The 21800-nt window shown below is 40.3% G+C and overlaps 3 protein-coding genes across 3 annotated transcripts; 1 reads left to right on the top strand and 2 right to left on the bottom strand.

Moving 5' to 3' along the window:
* The first annotated feature begins 267 nt into the window (after nucleotides 1-267).
* Nucleotides 268-4238, top strand: LOC122778503 (serine protease 23). The gene is made up of 2 exons (XM_044040468.1): nucleotides 268-569; nucleotides 2430-4238. Exon 2 carries the CDS (start codon nucleotides 2444-2446, stop codon nucleotides 3599-3601), a length of 1158 nt encoding a protein of 385 aa, XP_043896403.1. The 5' UTR covers nucleotides 268-569; nucleotides 2430-2443; the 3' UTR covers nucleotides 3602-4238.
* Nucleotides 4239-4800: 562 nt separating this feature from the next.
* Nucleotides 4801-10154, bottom strand: cfl1 (cofilin 1). The gene is made up of 4 exons (XM_044040469.1): nucleotides 10059-10154; nucleotides 6311-6621; nucleotides 6140-6216; nucleotides 4801-5791 (listed from the first exon to the last, which is right to left on the bottom strand). Exons 1-4 carry the CDS (start codon nucleotides 10059-10061, stop codon nucleotides 5679-5681), a joined length of 504 nt encoding a protein of 167 aa, XP_043896404.1. The 5' UTR covers nucleotides 10062-10154; the 3' UTR covers nucleotides 4801-5678.
* Nucleotides 10155-12376: 2222 nt separating this feature from the next.
* Nucleotides 12377-21764, bottom strand: atl3 (atlastin 3). The gene is made up of 14 exons (XM_044040780.1): nucleotides 21615-21764; nucleotides 19811-20032; nucleotides 19305-19439; nucleotides 18837-18941; nucleotides 18709-18759; nucleotides 18480-18536; nucleotides 18280-18372; nucleotides 18035-18173; nucleotides 17805-17932; nucleotides 17667-17723; nucleotides 17505-17576; nucleotides 16322-16513; nucleotides 15986-16225; nucleotides 12377-14344 (listed from the first exon to the last, which is right to left on the bottom strand). Exons 2-14 carry the CDS (start codon nucleotides 20012-20014, stop codon nucleotides 14282-14284), a joined length of 1536 nt encoding a protein of 511 aa, XP_043896715.1. The 5' UTR covers nucleotides 20015-20032; nucleotides 21615-21764; the 3' UTR covers nucleotides 12377-14281.
* Nucleotides 21765-21800: the final 36 nt, after the last annotated feature.

The following is a 21800-nucleotide window of genomic DNA, read 5'->3' as shown; positions in this document are numbered from 1 at the left end:
TTTAAGATGTTTACTTAAGTAATATTGTACCAAAGTCGTTTTCTGGTGAGATACTAGTACTTTTACTCAAGTATCCCTTTAAGGTACTTTATACAAGACTGCGTATTGTGAATGTGAAATGTAATAGTGAGTTAGAGTTTAACCTGTAAGTGAAGGGTTACATGAAGCTGTGGTGACCGGACAGAGGAGTCCCTCTCTCCGCGGGCAGGGAGGAGCGGAGGCGGGGCGCTGGGACGTCAGACCGGGAGGAAACACTTCTGGAGCGTTATTTGTTGCCCTGTGTCTCAGCTGTGCGGGTTACAGAGCGAAGACGGTGCGGACGTTCAGTTGCATCTCGCGCCTCATTTATTTCATGTATTATTGTTATTATTTATTATATAATATACGCAGTTAAACAGCGCAGTTTCGTCGCAGGAGACAGAGATACAGACAGAGGAGGAGGGACAAAGTACCTGTCTGTCACCGGGGGATGATGAAGAAAACCCGGGAGGTGATCCTGAAGGAGTCGTCTGATGGAGAAGAAAACCTGACTGGGATGTAAACACAGACCGTCGAATTCTTACTAGGAGGTAGTGTATTAATCTGAGTGGTTTGGCAATAGTTATGATTATTATTAGTAACATACCTTTATAGAGGCTTCACTGGGATGCACCACCTGTTTGGGACATGGGACGATGTCACGATTATCCTCACCAGAATCATTGCGATATCACGATATTGCACATTTTCTCAAGCTCACATCTACAGGAAAGAAAACAGATGTTACTAATGTTACAAAATGCATGATTTACTTGTAATGTTACAAAAACGTCTTAGTAACATTACAAAAAAAACAGAACATGACTTTCAGTGTTTTGGGGGCGGAGTTTGGACTAGACATCTGACAGGAATGACTGGAAAGACGCCCCCTTGTGGCAATTCGGAATAAAACACAAGGACTGTATGTTGGCGAGAGTCACACATCATTTTTAAGTGAGATTTCCCTCTATTGGAAATTCAGCTTTTTTATCACTACTTTATAAAATAGTATATCGTCCTTTCCCTACAAGCCACCACTTATTTTATTTTTTTACTATTTTGCCTTAAACAAGATGGTCTTTCAGTACAAATATTTGGGTGAAATGATGGTCAAAGTCTGTTAAATGTCATATTTTAGTCTTAAATATTTTTGTGCAAGTTTCTGTGACTCTGCTGCAGACATTAGACAGAACAGTGAGTCCCATCACTTCTGTGTTTCACATAATTGCTTGTGTCATCTCCTTCATCATGTCCAGTTATGTGCTGCTTACTGTTCCTCTGAAACATCTTCTGGATCGTAGACTGTTGATTCAAATCAGAACTGTGGTCTTAATGATTTAGAGCCTGAAATTGTGTCTAAATGGTAAATTGTGTTTTAATCCTGGAACAGGGTCTGAAAACACACATTTTATGCTTCAAGATCTCCAAAGTCAAAGGTTACATCTGTTCTGCCACAGCCTGGTTATAATACTTTTATATTCTGGTCACATTTCACCACTTCTGTAGCTGGTGTTAAATGTGTGCTGCAGCTGTCATGTCGCTAACACTTGAGCATGGAAGGATAATTGTACTTTCCCTGCTTACAGCAGCTCCTTTATTTTTACTACTCTGCTTTTGTAGTGCAATATGGGAGAGCACATAGGTGTGTGGACAGGCCCCACCCTGTCTTTTGTTAGCAGTAATACTCTGTGTTGCTGCTATGCCCTGACTTGTTCTTTTTTTTTTCCTCCTCTTTTTGCACTTTTTTTTTTTAACACACCTGCCGTCTTTGTGCCATGAATGCTTCCAGGTCCACAGTCTGTCTGTAGCCAGTATCAAGTGTCTCTTTGTCCGTGCTAATCCGTCCTGAATGTCCCATGGACACTATGAAGATTTAGTGTTTGATAGAAAACAAGTTCCTTTTTACAAATTATCGGATGTGATTTTATTGTAAACTCCAAGCCACTTCTCCATCTGCTCCGGCTGGGGAAGCATATCTGATATCCTGATGTTTTTGGTTTCCAGTAATCACAAACTGCATTTCTTCCTCCAGTCTGAGCTCGGGTCCCTCAGCCTTTGCCTGTGGCCTCGTTGCTTCCACTCTTAATGACTGCACAGCACAAAATGTCCCAGGAAAGGTTTTTATCATAAAGTGCTTGTTTGTTTCTGTCGGGCTGAAATCCTATTTCTTGGTCATCTATAACATAAGAACAAGAGGTTCATTGTTGCCTCAGCACACCACATGAAATTCAGTCCTGCTTTGCAATATTAGACTAAGCTGACCTCTCGCATTTACACTCCACTGAGCAAGAGTCCAGATTTAAGGGGGATTAAAGGTTTGTGTGAGGAGTCGATTTCTTGGAAAACATGTATAAATATATAAATATAGAGTGATTACTGCCATTTATGTGATTGTTTACTGTGTCTTCCAGTGTTTCCCATCACCATGTTGAGCCCACGTGAGAGCCCGCTCCTGACTCACCTGCTCCTGCTCCTCCAGCTCCTTCTGCCCCTCAGCCTGTCCCTCCTGCTCCCTCCTCACCCCCCGACAATCCACGTCCCCACGCTGATCCCTCACACACCGACGCCTCTCACTCGCTCTCGCTTCAGTGCTCAGACTCAGCTGGACCTCACCACTCACTGCAACTCCAGCTGCTTCCACAGAGGAGAGCAGGACGAGCAGCTGACGGAGAAAATGGCCTTTGAGACCCTGTACTCTGACGGCTCCCGCACTCTCACTACTGTGGATGTGGAGGATGAGGATGAGTTCAAGGGCGACGCCCCTCTTTTTCCATACACTTCACAGGGCAGAGGAGCCAGACTGAAGCCCAGACACAAGCGTGTGAGGCGACAGATCTATGGAGCAGACGGTCGTTTTAACATTCAGGGCGACAACTTCCTCTTGGATTACCCTTTCTCCACAGCCGTGCGGATCTCCACAGGCTGCACCGGTGTTCTTGTGTCTCCGCTGCACATACTCACAGCTGCCCACTGTGTGCATGATGGAAAGGATTATGTGAAAGGGGCGAGGAAACTGAGGGTGGGCTTCCTGATCCCACCGTCTATCAACAACACAAACGACGGCTTCACCTCCACCAACAAGCCTCGTGTGCGCTGGGTGAGAGTGAAACGTACTCGTGTGCCAAAGGGCTGGATCCAGGGCCCTCAGGAAGTCAGTATGGACTTTGATTACGCCCTGCTGGAGCTGCGCTGGCCTCACCGGCGTCCCTTCATGCGCCTCTCTGTGGCTCCCTCCTCTGACGACCTCGCCGGGAACCGTATCCACTTCTCCGGTTTTGACAGTGACAGACCCGGGGAGCTGGTGTACAGGTTCTGTCCAGTAGAGGAAGAGTCCAGCGACCTGATTTACCAGCACTGTGATGCCCGGCCAGGAGCCAGCGGCTCTGGGGTGTATGGCAGAGTCTGGGACAACAGTTTAGAGCGCTGGGAACGGAAAGTCATCGGCATATTCTCTGGACACCAGTGGCTGGAGATTGATGGGGAGAACCGGGATTACAATGTGGCTGTGCGCATCACTCCTCTGAAGTTTGCGCAGATCTGTTACTGGGTGCACGGCAACCGACTAGACTGTGCCCAGGACTGAGAAGAACAAGTGTTAAAAGTATAGCATGAAAAACAACACAAGAAAGCACATAATGACTGTTTTCGCAGTGTCTTATTTCAACTAAATCGTTCCACTTTAAACAGGATTAAATCCATTAAAAACAGATTACCCTTCAGTGACACACCAGATCTACTTACTCACTTACTTTTCAATTTAGTTTCCATTCATTGAGGTGTTTCTCTGTTTTAATTTGCTCCACATAATTTAAACGATTCTGTCTGTGGGATCATCACCGTGACATATTTTAATATGTTTGGAGTCAGTGTTTCCACAGTGTTAACATAAACCACTTTTTATAAGAGGGGGAAAAAAAACACTTTTCTTGTGTGTTCAGTGCGTGTCAGAAACAGCACGTTGTTTCTCAACTGTGATGAATGAGTCTTTGCTGTACATCATGGGGGGAAATGGTTTGATATTTTTGCAGCTCTCCGAGGGTCATTCAGCTTCATGTGGCATGATCTGCTTTCTGATTGATGTACGGCTACAAAAGAACTGTCTGTAGTTTATTGAAACCACTGATGCCGAACACTTCAGCAGTTTGAAGTGTGGACTGGAGAGACAAAGTGTTAATCTTTATTTTATTTGTAAAAATAAATGCTTGATATATTTTAATTAACTGAGATTTGTAGGTGTTTTGTCTTTGTCTCTGGTTTCAGCAGTGGGGTTGGGTTGCCCTCTTGTGGTCATAAGAGTTACTGCAATATTAATGAACCTGAATATCAGTGATACTGAAGTTCTGACGCAGTTAAAACTAAAGTAATTAATCAGTTGATAGGGAAATAGATTGTGAGCTCAAGAGTGACTGTCTTTAAAGATGAATATAAAATGTGACATCTGAATAGGTTTGACATGAGAATTTAAGCATTTTACATTTTAAGATCATACCTCCAAATTACTTTAAGCACCAAATTGAACTTTATTTTGCAATCCTTTAAATTTTAGACTTTACAATACCTACTGTCCTCCATAAGCATGGGTATTTGACAGGTCACACTAGGGAAATCGCAGGTGTAAATCAGACAGATTAACTCTGTTTAAGACATTTATGTCATCAGTTAACACCAGTCAATTTCTACCGTGAAAAATATCAATGTTCAAATTTATACAAATGGCTACACCATTTGTTTTTAACAAAAAAGGATTTTAAAAAAGGTGCAAAAGAGAAACAGAACACTCAGTAATTTAGTGCTTTTTATTAGAGATAAGGAGACGATACAAAACATCCACCATTCAATATTCAGTTTAAACTCTGACTGCTGGTCCTTCATATACACATCGCTCCTCATCACACCTTCATAACACCAATGTTTTTTGTTGTTTTTAAATCAAGGATGTCCTAGTTTTACAACGAACAAGGAATGTTGTATGTTTGTTACATCAAATGCCATGGTTTCTGAAACCGAACTGGAAATGAGAAGGAATAATTCAAGTTTTGGAATTTTCATGTTCAAAACAAAAGAAAAGAAAAAACAAAACGGATGAAAAGAAAACCACACACACACACAAATATAATATATATTTAACCATGTTCCCCCAGAGGTTTTGATACATCTTGTGCAATCAAGAGTGAATTAGTCCATACGTCACCTAGTCACATGACTAGAGGTTTGGCAAACAAATATAATTGAATAAGGAATATCAGTTAAGATTTCAATTGTTGGAAAATTAAAAAAGGGTGTTAAATGTCCCTTTCTCTGCAATTTCTCAAATGGAACCTGGAAAGAACAAAATCCTGTCTTTAAACATCAATAATGTGTATTTATCATCAGCATCCTTCAGCAGTTGCATCTTATTGTATTTCCTGTGTGTGTGTGTGTGTGTGTTTTGTTCTTATCCTATGATTCTTCAACTGGAATGACAGACTTTTGTTTGTTTTGTTTTAACTGTCACTTGACCGCAAAACCCACCCACAATAGCCCTCCCCAAGAGTCCTGCAAATTTGGTGAAGATTTTTGCTTTTGCCCTTTTCCAAACCAAACTGGAATGAACAGCTAAACCCGACAGATGTGTCTGGAAAGGCCTCGACTGAAGCCAAAGAGGGAAGGAGTGGTAATATTTATATAGAGAATCCTTCCATGGTGACTACTGACGAGCCACCAAGCTTCTCTGCCAAAGTGCGCCGGTCTTTGAGGTCTTCCAAAACGTTCACCTGCCACTCATGCTTAATACCTGGGAGAGAAAAACAGCATTGAGAATTTAATCACAACATCACCGTTTTCATTAAGGACACAGGCACTTCTCCTCAGACCTGGCTTTGTGCCAAAAGAACACACGTCATGTGTTAACACAAATGCACACTATGCAGTGAGTCCTTACATCATAATGATGAATTTAAGACACATTTAGCTTCAATGTTCAAAAAAAAAAAAGCATGTGTTGGTTGTCACAATTTCACATCAGACCCACTGTTATGACAAAGTATAGGTTGAATGTGGTTAAGGTTGTAGTTCACATTTAATTTTCGGCTGTTTCAGCCTGATGATACTCAAATTGTTAACAGTATATTTACAAACTCACCTTCAAATTTCCTCTTGATAGCATCTTTTGAGCTGGCATAGAGCATCTTGCTCCTCAAAGACGCACTGTCTGGGGCCCTGTGACAGGAGGGAGAAACATTTCAACCAAATGTCGTCTTTGAAGGTCATTAACATTTATAAATCCCCAATGTTTGATTGTGGTCACACTCACCAGAAGATGAAGACCAGATCCTCCTTCTTTGTTTCTTTGGTCTCATAGGTAGCATCATACAGGGCATAGCGGCAGTCGTCTGTGGGAAGCATCTTCACAAAGTGCATGTATGGATCCGGGATAGTTGATCCCACCTGTCCCTGCAGGATTTCCTCTGCTTCATCCACAATGATGTTCTTGGAGTCGTTGCTCATGCGAAACAGAACGGCCTTCTTCCTCTTCTTCTTCTCCTCTTCGTTGGCTTGAAGCTTACGCACCTTCATATCATTGAAGATTGAAATCACTTCATCTGAGACTTTTACACCAGAGGCCTGTGGAGAGAACAATGTGTTGATATGGTTACGGCTTAACGTGGGAAGTGTTATAACGGCAAATATTAAGAGAGTATAGACACTCATGTCCAAAAGACTGGGCCACCATTAGTTGTTTTAGCAATGATGTGAACATCACCACACAGTCTGCTGTGAAAAAGGGTCCATTACACCAGACATGCTTGTGCGTTACATACACATGTTGTACAAGTTCAACTCACTGACAGCTTGCTAATATGCAAGACTAACTTTCAGGCACATCACTCCAATGATTACAAAATTTGACAGTAGTGTTAACCCATAATCCAAAAGAAAATGCAGACATTAATCCAGTGTGTGTTTGTTATTTTCAGGCCATTATGGCCACCAAAAAAAATTTTTTATTGAAAGACCAACTGACAAAATGCCTCACTTGGACTGTACTCCAGGGGTAGTTTTGACTAATTATTATACTACTACTACTACAGTAAGTACTCGAGTACTACATGATGAAACTGAAAAAGGGCCCAAGAGAGCAGCATGTGACTATCACACACACACACACACACACACAATGACGAGTGCCGCTTATAGAGACGACCAATAAAGGAGGAACTGAGAGGCAAAGGTGTGGCCATGATACGCTGTCATTACTGGTGGTGTATTATGCTCTGATATTTATTTTCCTGGCTAGAAGAAATACTGACAAACTGTCAGTGCAGCCATTAAATTCCATTTATTATGTAAGGAGGTCAAATTATGAGAATGCTGGAGAACAGAAATCAAATGCGAGGACAGTACTGATTGATCAAAGTCCACTGCAAATATGCAGTGGTAAGACCAGCAGGTATAAAACATTACATAAGATCCGGCTCCAAACACAGGGAGAATTTGTGCATCATTCTCTGCCATATAGATGACCGTGTGGTTGAGGGTGTAGTCAGGAAATTAAGTGTTTCAGTGCAGGGTTCCATCAGACAATGAGGCCTCTGTTGAACTATAGAATACAAGTCACATCATTGAGTCAGAGCTTGCTCCACTAACTCAGTCAGATCTTCTGACTCTGTTTAAGGCACTCAACAGGAAAATGCAGTCTCAGGGGAAGACAGACGAAAACTGCAACCTACTGACAACATGTCAATGTGTGATAGGGGAAAAAAGACAATGAAAAGGAAATAACGGGGCAGGAAAGATGGAAAAAGGAACCTAACTGCAAAGCAGCATCGAATGTTTGCTCAGGGCGGAAGGCCTGTGCTCAGGGTGTAAAAGGCTTGGGTGAGATAACAGTGTAATAATTAACCCGAGAACCATAGACACTTCCTTAAACTCCCATCAAGAAAAGTAGTACAGGATTAAAAGCACTGAGATGTTTTCTCAAACTTACTGAATTCAACAAATAAGTTGCCATCTTTACAAGTTCCTCGTTGTATGGGGACAAACTTGTTTTTAAACATTCGCATTTTGCACTGTTTCCACTGCTTTGGTTTGACTCAGTTTGCCACAATATAATTAGATTCTTTTATTTTTGTTGTAGCAGCTGGATAACTTCACCATGGCAATCACTAAACTCTCACCTTATCTAATCTGAAACACTGGTACTTTGCTTTACAAACAAGTTAAGGTTCAAGTTACTCACTCGAGTCAAGAGTCTTGAAAAGGGAAGGGAGGATATATGGTTTTATTGCACATCGCTATAAAAAGTTCAATGATCAGAATCATCACGGAAAGACTTTAGCATTTCATTTGAGTGACTTGTAAATGCTGTCTACGTTTCCAAAATTCAGCCCAAACGATTTATTTTGAACTGCCACTAGGGAAATCCTAGGTTTTTTCCAGTCATTCTATGACCTTAAGATTCATTCATTCTCTACCACTTCATCCCCCACATAAGGGTTTATTTTATAATGAAAAGTATGTATCCACATGCTACAACATACATTTTGTAACTTTGGTAACATAAGTAATATTTTGTCATTAGTAATATCAGGTCTCTTTCCTCGTTTTAGAAAAAGGTACGTCTTTTGTGTAAAATTACAATAATTTTACAGGGTAATCATATTGACCCATGTCTGCAGTACAATTTCAGATTAGTCTGGAGTTGTTTTGTCAGAAGGACCAATTTCACTAGCAAAAACTGTGGTACAGGGCTGATCCATTAGAAGAAATAACATTCAAATAATAAAAGGAAGGAAGTTGTGCAACAGCAGATAAAACAGATGTCAGATTTAACATAGTGCAGACTCAGCACAGAACAAACTGACATGCACAATAAAAACCCAGATATAATAACAAGAATAATGTGAAATACTTTTACGAGTCATAATGACACGAAACAATAACGCATACTATATTTGGCCATTTCCGGCATGTGTGTGCACGGATGAAAACAATCGTTTGTCCGTTGATGGTGCGTTATTATCTAACGACATGACGGTATAAGCAGTGAATATAAACTGCTCAGCAAATTAGATATATAGAAAAAAATAATAATGCGCAGCATCATAAGACAATTCAGAAACAGCGGCCCGTTAGCTACAGCTGAAGCGTCCAACAATGACAAACAGGCGTCACATAATGGTGACAATTCACTCAATTATTCACCACATCCACACAATACAGTGACAAAATCACCATGAATGACGGGTTGTGGATAAAATGCGAGTGAAGATCCGTTATAATACGACACCAAACAAAATGGTCTTTGCACCAAATTCAGGGTGGGGCCATGAATGCAGCACACGCACATGTGTGCGCTAGCTTTGCTATATAAGGCAAAAGTACTCCAACGGAACGTTCGTCCGTCAATTCACACATTTTAAAGTCACTTCGCAAAACCAGACATGCACAAACATTTAGTAGCATTGCAGAGTTATTCTGGTCCACTGATTTGAGGCCCGATATCAGCCAGAATGTGTGACACTATTAGCAAAAAGGAGCCGCACACACGGACAAAGAACAAGGAAATCACAGTTAACGTCAGCCTCGGCTAACGGAGCTAGCTCAGCTAACAGTGGCCCTGAGGCTGCTGCACCTGCCGGCTCCGCCTCACACAGATACCGATGAGCCGCGGACAAATAACGGAAACATGATTCAGCGAAATGCAGTGTTATCACAGCGGCATGGAAACGGAGGTAACAGGCCCTTTAGGGAACTGGATTTATTCGGCGCAACACAGGGCAAACAACCGGAATGGGACGGTTTGTTTTGGAACAATTATGTGTAAATTAATTTAACGACGTGTGATGTGCGGCACCGCCGTGCTCAATGAAGGCATCACGAGCCGGTCACAGCGTAGCCCCCGGTGCTAACAGTAGCTCCGGAACAGAAGAGCCTGACGCTGAAAGCTGATTCTGTTATATCTTCAAAAATAAAACATTACTTTTACTGTGACTGAGAGACAATATACGCGGGCGGAAAACAAACTGAGGGTAAAAACAATAAAGAGCCGTTGAACTTACCATGGCTGTCGTCGGGACTGGTCAGTGTCTGGACACAAACTTAATGGACTGTGATGGTAATGAACCGTTGCTCGCGCTCACCCTCTGTGAATACGTAACGCGAACGCGCCCAATAAGCGCGACCCCGATTAGTGCAAGGTGCACGAGCGGGAGCGCTTGTCTGCTGACTATGAGCACGCGCTCTGTGTTTTTCTTTTTTTTATTTCCTACTTTTTGGTTACTATATAATACATTTTATCACATTTTAATCTAATCTAAGTCACAAATAGCTTCAGTTTAAACGCCTCAAAACAACACAATGATAATTTCCCTCACACTGGTCAACCTATTTATTAGCTTTTTGTTAAAAAAAATTTTATTGATATTTTTCCAATCATATTGGCTTATTTTATAAATAAAATCGATCACTCTGGATGAACCAATACTGGATGAAACATACTTATGTATTTGTATACAATACTGTGACCTTGTTACTGAATTCATACTGTGTTATTATTCGAACACATTTAAAAACAATGCATGTGTGTATAATATCATTATCGAGGAGTGATTAATACAAAAAAAGGGTATTTTTGACGGACATTCAGCGATTTACGAGGCAACACTGTGCCATTCATCCATCCTCCCCTCATCTCCTCCTCTCCTCTCCTCTCCTACCTACTTCCCCTCCCCTGCGGTTTTTGTTGAACTCACTTCCAAATATGGAAGTGAACAGTGAGCGGCGTCGGAGGCCACAGTGAACGCGCCTCGCACACAGCGAGAGGAGGGGTCGAGCCCGCGACGCTGATCACCATATAAGGAAACAAGGGACAAGAAACTCGGCTGTAGCAGATTTTTGTACAGCACCGAGAGAGAGACAGAGACAGAAAGAGAGTGCAGGCAGTAGGAGAGCAGCTGAATCCACACATTTCTGATACCGTGATGATGCAGCACCAGGATGAAAAATATTATGAAATATTTTATTTATTACAAAAATAAATGTAATTTATTCAACCACAGAATATAACTTTAAAAAATAACTTTAGATTACTGTTGATAAAGTTAAATAGTCATTAATTGGAGTATAGTGACAGTGGTCAGCAATTGGTGGCCTGTGGGGCAAATCAGTTACCTGGCCCGGCAGATGATTTAACAAATCTGATTTAGTTATTTGCTTATTTTCACAACAAAAAGGTGATTTAAAAAATCTGATCTTAAATTATTTGCTTTATCTTCACAACAAAAAAATAAAATGTCATGTCGAATTTAGAGCTTTTATTGTGAAAAAATAGGAACTTATTTAAATAGATGCTGTTGCTAGAATTGACAGTTAACCTAAACTAAATGTTTGGTTTAAAAAATAAAAATAAGACAGGTTTGGGAAGTAAATGTCCAGAAAATAACTATTATATGTCACGCATCTGTCTTCATAACAAGCTGGTGATTAAAGACAACGTCCCATTATTGTTAGTTTAAGGCAACAAACATGTTCTTTCCTTTGTGACAGAAGACATGTGAAGGCACTTTGTCTGATGAAGATATGATGTTTTGGCCCAATATTCAATTGCTTACAAAAAAATGGCCCTCGACCACATTTACTTGCTGATCCCTAGTACAGTATATGAGGCCCCATGCAGAATTGGTGGCAAATGGTGACAGAAAATTGTAAAAAAAATAATTATTATTGGAGCCACTGAAATACTTGTGTATTTTTGACTGATTGTTTGAGTGTTTCTGTTGCAGCTTCTTTGTGTATTTGGAGCATACTAGTTTTTGACCGTGGCCCGTGATGCACTTTATTTTGAAATCTACCATTTTTTGTTATTGTTCAGAGGAAGTTTTGTAGAAGAGAAAATGCTTTAGTAAAACGTTTGAAACTAAGAATCTTTAGTCACGTTGTTTTATACCACACATGACCAAATATTCAACTATAGTATACTATAGTGAAACATTAGCCAATTTATACCCTAGAATTATGTGAAGCCCGCTAAGGCACACATAAATGTACTGAGGCATTGTTAAGCTTTGCTGTTCTTGTTCTATTGTAGTTATGCACAAGTTCATTGAGAGAAAGAAAAACAGCCACATTCCTTGTACGTGTTCACATGCTTGACCAATAATGCCGTGTGGACCTCAGAGATGAAACCACGAGAGTCAACAAATATCTCTAACATGGGTGTTGCTGCAAAGAAGACAGAAATTCTACAACATGGGTTTTTCACACACATCCTCAACCAGGACAGAATACCCACTTCAAGACCTGACCAAAGTTCAAGTTAGTATTTGTACAAAATCCGAAGAATCCCCTGGGGGTTCTCAACAAATTGAATTGAATAAACTCAACTTTCAAAGCTTTTATTCTTCATAAAACAGCATTTCTCAATCTAAGGCCACCATACGTTTGCAAGAAATGATCACAACAGCCTCTGCTACAATATAGCACGCATTTATTCACTTTTGGAATGAGTAGTGTGCAATAAAGCACCAAAGAGAAGGGTAAGTGCAATAGTATTTGCTTGTAAAACACGTCAAAAGGTTTCACCTCCGTGTAGAAAGACACAGCCCCGGAATGTGCAAAAATCTGGTCAAAACATCTATTATATATATTTCTAATGGTCACTTTGGTCTTGTATTCCTTTGCCTTTACCTACAGTTACATGAAATTATCGATCTATCAGCTTTCTGGGTAAGTAAACCGGATTTTTACCTTTTCTGTATTTTAAAGGTAAGGTGGTGACAAAAAGGTTGAAATGTAACATTTCATACTGCATAATTTTCAGCGATGTAGGGCACAGTCATCATATTCCTTTAATCCAATGCCAGATTCCATCTGAGTTGGCCTGAGACGCTCAGTTTGAGCAAAACAATGAAAACTAAAAACCTAATAAATCCACCGCGTCTTTGACCCTTATAATTCTCTGCATGATTGTGTTTTGAAGAATCATCAGTTTGATGAATTGAGTTAGAAAGGCTGCATGTAAACAAGTCATCAATAACTCATTAATTCTCCCAGGTAGTAATGTGGTTTGATAATGTGATGCAACCACGTCGTGTCAGGCAGAGCTGTGACCTGAGCATGAATCTGCACATAAAAAAAAAATCAATATTAATATTCCTGTTTGTTTGAAAGCCAGATCACTGAGATGCAGTAGATGAAGTAACTTTATCTACTGCACCACAGTCATATGGTGAATGTAACAGTCAAGATAACAGCACAGGTTAGTAAGACATAATGCCAGAGAGTCATTTTTAAGTTGAATGTATGTGGTAGATTTCTTCAAACCATTAACTACTAAATTTGATCTTAAAGCTGCAATTTGGAAATCCTGCTCACGTTTTTTTTGTGTGTTGAGCTATAAAGTCTGAGCTACAAAGTGCCGTTGCAAAATTTATTTGATCTAAGGCATAAAAATAACTAAATCTTTTTGGTCTGACTGGTTGCATTGTGTGGTCAACATCTTTATGCTCCATCTTTGGAAAGCTCTGCAGAATATAAGTTCCTGTATAGATTTTCTTTTTCTTTTTTTTTTTTTAAAGTCTCTGTATATCAGTACATAGCATAGCACACAGTATCAAAAACTACAAACCACATTTCCATCAAGTCGTAAAGAGAAAAGCGCCCGACTAAATCCCATGAAATCCCATTACATGTAGCTTCCAAAAATGTGCTGCGCTAATTACAAAGTGCGTTGCCTCTTCATGTCAAAGCAGTGACCTTTGGCCCGTCTCTAAATGCTACTCTATATCAAATGAACAGTCAATCTTTAAACTGAATGGAACTTTTTAAGGCCAACAACTAAAATAAAATAACACAAAATCAACAAAAAATAATTATAAATGCGTAAGCTTTAAAGCCAGCAACAGAAGATTTGTTTGAAAAGCACCCAACTACCCTGTCTGAACAATAAGTGTTTTTTTCTTTAGTTTTAAAGTAAACATTGACTTGTCTGTTAAGGCTAATTGTACAAGTGTAAAATGATGGCAGTGCCAATTTAAGACAGTGAGAACAAGTTAAAGTCCCTGCCTCACTGAATCCAGTGTCCCCTATACAAGGCTGGACTTTTAATAGGCAGAGTAATGTGCATAATAACTGAGATGCTGGTGAAGTGGCATCAGGTTTGTACCTGGTGCCAAAATGTGGTTTAGCTGCATGTTTGCTCCAGTGGCAAGGCTTTACTGCTGAATGTGTGCTTGTGCTGTGTGCTGGTTGCATTGGATCCAGGTTACGTGTGATCAGAAGTCCTCTAGCTGGATTTCTTCTGGTCAGCAGGGCTCACCCCCCTTGACTTGTTCAACGCCACAGTGGCCTGAGAAGAGAGGAAGAGGAAGACAGATCTGAAACCTGACAGAGCCTTTTTTCACATTTAAACCTTCCAGTGAATGTGCACTCAACCAAGCAAAACTACTTGTGGTTTCTTTGCAAGTAAAGACAGTTAGGATCCTTAGGTCATTGCTAGTTTCATTTTCCGCTTGACTGACTCATCTTATGTAGGCTGTTAATACAAGGCAGCCATTGGCCAATTTTAGCAGCATTCTCCTCCCCATCTGCCGTTAGTGTTTTTTTCTTTTCTTTTTTTAAGTTCCCTTTGCCACAGGAAACAACCTCCAAACCAGACGACTACACACTGAAACTCACAAGTTTTGACTAAGATGTGTGTTGTGCATTCGCAAAGTATGTCTTTGACTCTTTTTGTGTCAGTATCTCTGACACAACTAAACCAAAAAGTTCTGTCAGTATCTCAAGGCACTATCTATGTACAGTGTCTTCAGATAATGTATGTTATGATTTGGCGCTATACAAATAAAATTGAGAGATTGGAAATTGAATTTTTTATTTTGGGGAATTAGACATCAAGACAAGGTGTAAAATTTCCACTTAAATTAATTCCCTCCTGACTGAGTGAAGAAGTATAAATTGATCAGCTTTTCCCACCCAACATCAGAATGACAGTGATGCTCAACTATCCAGCTCATACATTTTCAGTTTTCTGTGTTTTCTTAAAAAAATAAAGGTCAAGATTTCCATCCACTCGTTAGTTACATCACTGAGTAACATGCACAAAATAGTTTGACAGAACCTTGTGACAGTGAAGTTGACCTTTTTGTTTAATTCAATTAGACATTTGTGTCAGTTGTGCCATTATTCCTGCATGAAAGCCAAAAACATGTTCATTTAAGCTCATTATTGAGTACAAATGAAGATTTGAGGCTAATTTAAAGCCGACTTTGACAAGTAGATGTTACATGGAAGAGATTTCAATAGTTTAGTTGATTTAACAACAGTGTTGGAACTGCTTCCAGTAAACATATTTTATATTTACACCTAGTTATGTGCTAGTTCTTGTCTAGTTTAGCACAACTTTAAGTGTCTTATCACACAACCTCACTGTTAACCTAAGACTTCAAGCAGCCATATGACCTCTGGCATTTCTCCCATGACAACACACTCTTTACTGTCAAAAGATGAGAAATGACGCCACCTACTCTCAGCGAAATTCTTCAGCTGAATAGTCTTTTTGTTTGTAAAGTGTGCATAACGTCAGCCGTTAAAGTAACAGCAGTTACTCTATATATTAAACTGTTTTTTTTTTACTGGCTTCATATAAACGCAAGGGTTTCTACATTTCTGTTGTTAGGTAAGTGTTTGTTAATTTGAGACAACCAAAGACAGTGACTGAATATTTTAATTTTAAATCCATGTCTGCTCATATAACATTAACATCACACAAAGAGGCTCATAAAACTAGAACACAGAACATACTCAATTCTGCTTTTGTTTTAGCAGGTGAATCATACACAAGGTTTCTCCTGCTGAATGGTGCAGTTGTTGTTTTTTTCCAGCATTGATAGTGCCATCTAGTGGCTTTGATTGGTACATGAAACCTCAATGCATTGTCATTGACTGAAACCTGTGCTGTGTTCTTGGCTTCTAGCCTCATCATTCTCACCTGCTCCAGGACAACACCTGCAGCCTGGTCGATGGCCCCTCCTACATTCCGGTACCGACCAGAGTAGCGGATGAAGGCCCATGTCAGCATGGCCATCATGACCACACCCAGAGTGCAGTCACACACCAAGGCAAAGGTAGACAGGCCAACAAAGAGAAGTATGCCTGACAGGATGTAGAGGATGCACACCAGGACAAACAGCACTGCTGGTGTCCGGAAAGCACTGAAGAGATTTTTTGACTTTTAAAACAGAGAGAAAAACAGATAATCAGGAGCAGTTCTGAAACCATATCACTACAAAAAAAAAACAATATTGAATATGGAATGGTTCTTTACCTCATTGTGTTTAAGGTAAGACTGCCACATTTCCTCCAGCTCCTTCTCCAGCTGTGCCTGGTAACGATCACAGAACTCCTGTCCACCCATCTTCTTGGTGGATGAGAAGGCATGCAGAGCCTCTCTGTAGTTGAAGACATGTTTTTCCTCCAGAGACTCTGGAGCCACATAGGGCAGGTCTCCCCCACACACCTTAGCAAAGAAAAGTAAAAATGAATGCATCACACACTGGCATACCTGAGTTTTATTATGAAGAGGAGTAGAATAGAAAGAAGAGCAGAGTCCTGCTGTGAGGCTGCAGGTACCACTGATAGAGAGGAAGAGGGAGAGAGACAAGTGCTTTGACCTCAGAGCAATTATGTTATTATTCTGTACAAACACTGACTTAAGTGTAATGGAGTATAAGTGTGTAAGTGTGTGGTGGATGCTGTGGGGTGACAAAGTCAGAAGAGAGATTTGTATTACTTTACAGGGACTTAAACCATGTAACCCCTCACGGTACCTGGCGTGAACACAGGTCACGGGTGATCGGATCACAGCATTACTAAGTCAGTTCACACACATTATTGTGAGTCTCCAACATGTGTCTCGATTGAGCATTACATCATTTGATTTTATAAAGACCAAAAGAGCCTGACATGTGAGTGGATGTGGTTGTCCCACAGTGGGGCTCACAACACTATTTGAGAACCTCCAAATGTGGTGTGACTTAGATTTTTTCTTGGGCACATTTACAACTTAACTCTATGGCCTGGTTTATATATTTATGTGTCCCTCACAGACTGTGCGCATCCTATATGCAGCCACACCACACACCGACCATGAACGCCTCCGTGCAACCAGTTTGTCCAGAGTAGTTGATTTTTAGAACTACTCTGGACAAACTGGTTGCTGCCAATATAAACAGAGGTTACATTGACAGTGAATCACTTTTTATAGCCTTGTCTGATTTACATGTTACACATCAAACATTACATTAAAGTAGTAAAAGATGTGACAGACGTGGGAAACCTCTGGGCTTCACAGTTTTCGATGCAGCTTACATGTAACCTCTTCCATGAGTTACTTAAAGCTGCTTATAACAATAAATCTGCTCCCCGATAAAACTCCCAGAGAATGCCCCTATCTAAATCTCTAAACATTACCTGGAGCTCATGTCTGACAGCCACTTAAATGAACTCACCTTTTCCATGCACTTGTAATACTGATCTTTGGCTGCTGCCACAGCTGCCAGGTTGTTGGCCTCTGCGGTAGCCTGGTAGGAAGGAAATGTCAAACACACAATTACCACAGCTCGCGGTTGTCAGGAGTGTCCTGTTCACATCTATGTTGATTCTGCACGTACCATGAGCATTGTCTTTGGCTGTGGTAAGTCTTCTCCCTGGTAAATCTTGATGTAAGCCTAGTAAGACAAATATTACACAAAACTGAAGTCAGATATGCTGTAAAAAATTGACTAACATCGAGGTGAAGATGATGTTACCTTGAAGAACTCGAGCAGGCCCATGCAGGTGACCTTGTTCCCATTTATTTCTTTCTCAGCCAGACGATCTGGGCGGAGCAGCTTAGGAATCAGACTCTTCAGCTGCTCTTTGAACTCTGGCGCCACGTCTGAACAAGTAAAGACAACAGCAGTTAGCTTATTGTGAATTCTGCTAAATGCCAAGCTCAAACTAATTATGATAATCAAGAGAAAAAAAAAGGAGATTTTACCACTAAGTTGTCCCTCAAATTGGGGGTGGGTAGCAACCTTCAACCCAGGGTGAGGCAACAAGAAGCAGGAAATGCTGGTGAAGCATGAATGAATGTGTTCCCTCACTGTTTGCAGCTCCTCGTGTTGGGCCTCCTTCACCTTTAAGAATCAATAAAATATTTAGTTAGAAATCCCAAACTCTGAAGTCAGGTGTTTAGATAAGAGACAGTATGTAGCTGATACCAAATTGAGGCATCACTCGTACCTGTAACCGTTTATCCAGGAATTCATTACCTCCCTTAAACCCATAGTTGTATTCATAGGGGAAGCTCCAGTCCCTGATAAGAAACATCAAAGACTGTGGAAGGAGGGGAAAGATATTGAAGAAACAAATGAACAACCAAATAAACAAAAAACAATTAAAAATGTGTTCCACATTAGGAGGAATGTTGTGTGTTGTATTACCTGGAAGGGTTTCTGGAAGATTTCATCCATTGCAAGACGACCGTACTCTGTAAACAGCTGTTAGGAGGAGACACTGATTAATATAAATGAATACGGGGAGGTCAAAAGCTTTCTAAATCTTCATATTTCACATCATGTGTCGTGAAAGATTAAGATGAAATTGTTCTTTTAGATAAAATATTTAAAACATGCTTGACAAACTGCATCAAAGCAGCCGATGTGAACAGACCTGTAGCTGCTGCAGATCGTCCTCCTGCACGTTCTGTGACAGATTGTAGATCTACAAAAAAAGTAAGCGTATGGTATCAGAACACTGATAACATACTTAATCAATGACGATCCAAGGTGATCTGTTACCTGTATTGAGCTGGTCATGGTGCTGAGGGCAAAGATGGTGGCACAGTCCTTCACAGTGGACTCGTTATCAAATGCTCCCTGAGTGTCCATCAACAACACTGCTACCTACAGCAGCAGACAGACGAGCACATGCAACATGATGACTTTGTTACAAGAGGGAATTACTCCTATTAGTGTTGGTGAGTATTTCCTTCAAACCACAATTACATACACATAAAATTAGTAAAATAAAGTACAAATTATGTAAAGATAATAAAAATAAAATGCATGGCACCATAACTATGAAAGCACTGGGGAGAACCTTTCACCCTCCACTGATGCCACTCTTTTCTCAAATTATGTAAAGGGTGAAAATAAGTAGATACAGTTTAAGGAGAAAAAGAAAATCAAATCTTGGTCTTACAGGGATTTTATAGGAATGGAATAAAATACAATCAACAAATACATTTAGTCAGTTAAAGTCAGTACTTCGGTTCCATCGTCTTTCGCAACGAGGAAGACTTCACTCCACAGCTGGATGCCTGTTGTCTCTGGTTCTGAACCACCTCTCCAAGAAAATCCAGTTAGTGGTTCGTCATCTTGACCCAGCCAGTTTTCATCCCCCTGAAAAAAACACAAATGACTACTTCAGAACTTGTCTTGAACAGAGGGTAAGACCTTATGTGTATAAGAAACTGTGATATTGCAGAAGTCTTATATTTTGACCCCAGTCTAATTATAACTTTCTAGATTATCACACGTTCACAACAAGTATAAGTAATGATTTATTTAATAATAAAATTTACATAAATGCTAAACCAAATAATAAAATAGCTGCAGATTAATTGCCTCCAATTATTGAGTGGTCAACTATGTCAATGTAACATGATGATTCACCATCAGTTTACACTGTGTGACCTTGGCTTCTGACTGATGTAGACACACATAATGTCCAGATTAGGGAGACACAGAGATCATGTTACAGCGTCACTCACCTTTCTATACATGTAACGGAGCATGAAATCCAGCAGGAAGCTCTTTCCCTTCCTGAAGGCTCCGGCTACTGACAGCACCACCACGTGCTTGTCTCTGATCTCAGGGGCCAATAGAACCTGGGACAAAGCCTCTGTGTCCAACTCAAAGGAATGATCATCCTTACACACTCTGACGATCTGAACTGGGCCTGGTTCACCCCTCATGCTTCAGGAGGTGCGAGTCTGTGTGGAAAGTATACACAAAAACATCAAGTTAGTACTGATATTAGTACTGGATCAATTCCTTTAGCGGAAAGCAATCACTATTTAACATTAATCATTACTGAGACAATAGAAATGGTCATTTTTATGACATTAAAACAGTTCAATACTAAATTATTTTTCTACAAATTCACTTTTAGTCTGCAAAGTGTCCGTTCTATATTTAACAAACATCAGAGAGGTTCTAGCTTTTCTGATTATCTGTAAAGAAAATTATTAAAGTTTTTCCAGCTTTACTAAGACTAGAAATTTGACCACCACACAGAGAGAACATGAGCAAACTCCAAATACAGAAATACAGCAAAAACAGAAATACAGAAAGCAAACTCCATGCAGAACGGCCCTTATTCGGGCAGGGTCGCGAACCCAGGTTTTTTTGCTGCAAGGCAACAGTGCTAGCCACTACAACACCATGTGGCCGACATTTCCTCAATGATTTACATTAAAATAACATATAACCGGAAGCTTGTGAAAAACTGATGCTATAATTATTCTTCTGCATTTCAGTGTTGGGATTGGCTTTCCATATTTCAAACACAAGTTTGTCAGGTTTGGGGAGGTTTTTAAATATCGCATTTGATGTAGACATACAAAGTGACGCATATTTCTAGTTCACAAAATACTAAAACACTTTTATTTATTGCCTCAATCTCTAAATAAACCACTGTAGAGAGGATGCAGATCTCTTCTTCTTGGTCATATTGTCTTAGCGATATCAAACAATGTTAGTGTGTAATCTGTGAGCCAGCCAGCGCCTACTGGGCAATCAGGAAAGCACTCATCTCTCCATGAGACACAAAATATAACTCTGTAATAATGAATATACAGTAGCTCTAATGTGGGTGTCACGCTGCTTTGCCTCAGGCCAGTAGATACAACACTGCCCTGATCAAAGCTGCTTGAATGGACTCCATTGTCAGTACTGAGTGAGGAGGATGCCCTCTCCTCCCATGGTGAGTAACACAGTCTGGGAAGGGCTTTCACAACAGTTTATGTGCGATTATAATACCAAAAACCAAAACACTCTCTCTCTCCTCCCTGTGAAAACGCCACCCCTCAAAAGGTGTGGCACTTCAGAAACAGCATACCAGGCATTTCTCTACAGTGAATGTTCAAGTAGACCGTATACAAGACAGAAATGTGCGTTTGTTAGTTTTATTATGAGAAAGTAACGCATAAATAATATAAACTACACATAATTATTTATGGGCATTTCCTGGTCTGCGCAGCTGCAAACATAATTCTGGCAGTAGTGTTGGCAGTGGGCACCGCTTGGCTGAAGTTCAACCAGCTCCGCTTTACATGTTGTTAACACATTGTATTGAGGCGTTTTATTAACTACATGAGATTAATTTGTTAAGTAAAACCCACGACTCTGAGCAAACTAGCTGTCAGGTTGAATATGTGCGCATTTTCTAACAAAAAGAAGTATAAACAGACGCGGATGCGTTGTTAGCTGCGTGGAAACTTTGACGATGTTTAACCTGAAAGCACTAAAAATACACTTTGTTCCATTAGCGAATGTTTCTCAGAGTAACTTTACCTTTAGTGTCTTCAAACGGCTTCAATTCAATCTTATGGGAGTCGACAATCGACTGCAACTGACCTTTTTTCTAAACTGGCATGAAAACAACAATCATGAGAACTTTTTTCCAACCACGAAAACCTCCTTCATACTTCCGTATTCATCTCGCGCAATGACTACAGGGAAATGTAGTTTTCACCGGGG

The sequence above is a fragment of the Solea senegalensis genome, linkage group LG12, assembly GCF_019176455.1.
Source record: "Solea senegalensis isolate Sse05_10M linkage group LG12, IFAPA_SoseM_1, whole genome shotgun sequence".
Lineage (NCBI taxonomy): Eukaryota > Metazoa > Chordata > Actinopteri > Pleuronectiformes > Soleidae > Solea > Solea senegalensis.
Note: the sequence above shows the minus strand (reverse complement) of the source record. Positions and strands in the feature narration are given on the sequence as shown.

Coding starts and splice junctions, on each gene's coding strand:
- cfl1 (XM_044040469.1), bottom strand. Junction 6,217..6,310: donor GATCTGGTCTTCATCTTCTG/GTGAGTGTGACC, acceptor CTCCTGTCACAG/GGCCCCAGACAGTGCGTCTT. Junction 5,792..6,139: donor TATCAAGAGGAAATTTGAAG/GTGAGTTTGTAA, acceptor TTTCTCTCCCAG/GTATTAAGCATGAGTGGCAG.
- atl3 (XM_044040780.1), bottom strand. CDS start 20,014: ATGAGGGGTGAACCAGGCCCAGTTCAGATCGTCAGAGTGTGTAAGGAT. Junction 18,537..18,708: donor ACGATCTGCAGCAGCTACAG/GTCTGTTCACAT, acceptor TCCTCCTAACAG/CTGTTTACAGAGTACGGTCG. Junction 18,373..18,479: donor TCTTCCAGAAACCCTTCCAG/GTAATACAACAC, acceptor CTCCTTCCACAG/TCTTTGATGTTTCTTATCAG.
- LOC122778503 (XM_044040468.1), top strand. CDS start 2,444: ATGTTGAGCCCACGTGAGAGCCCGCTCCTGACTCACCTGCTCCTGCTC.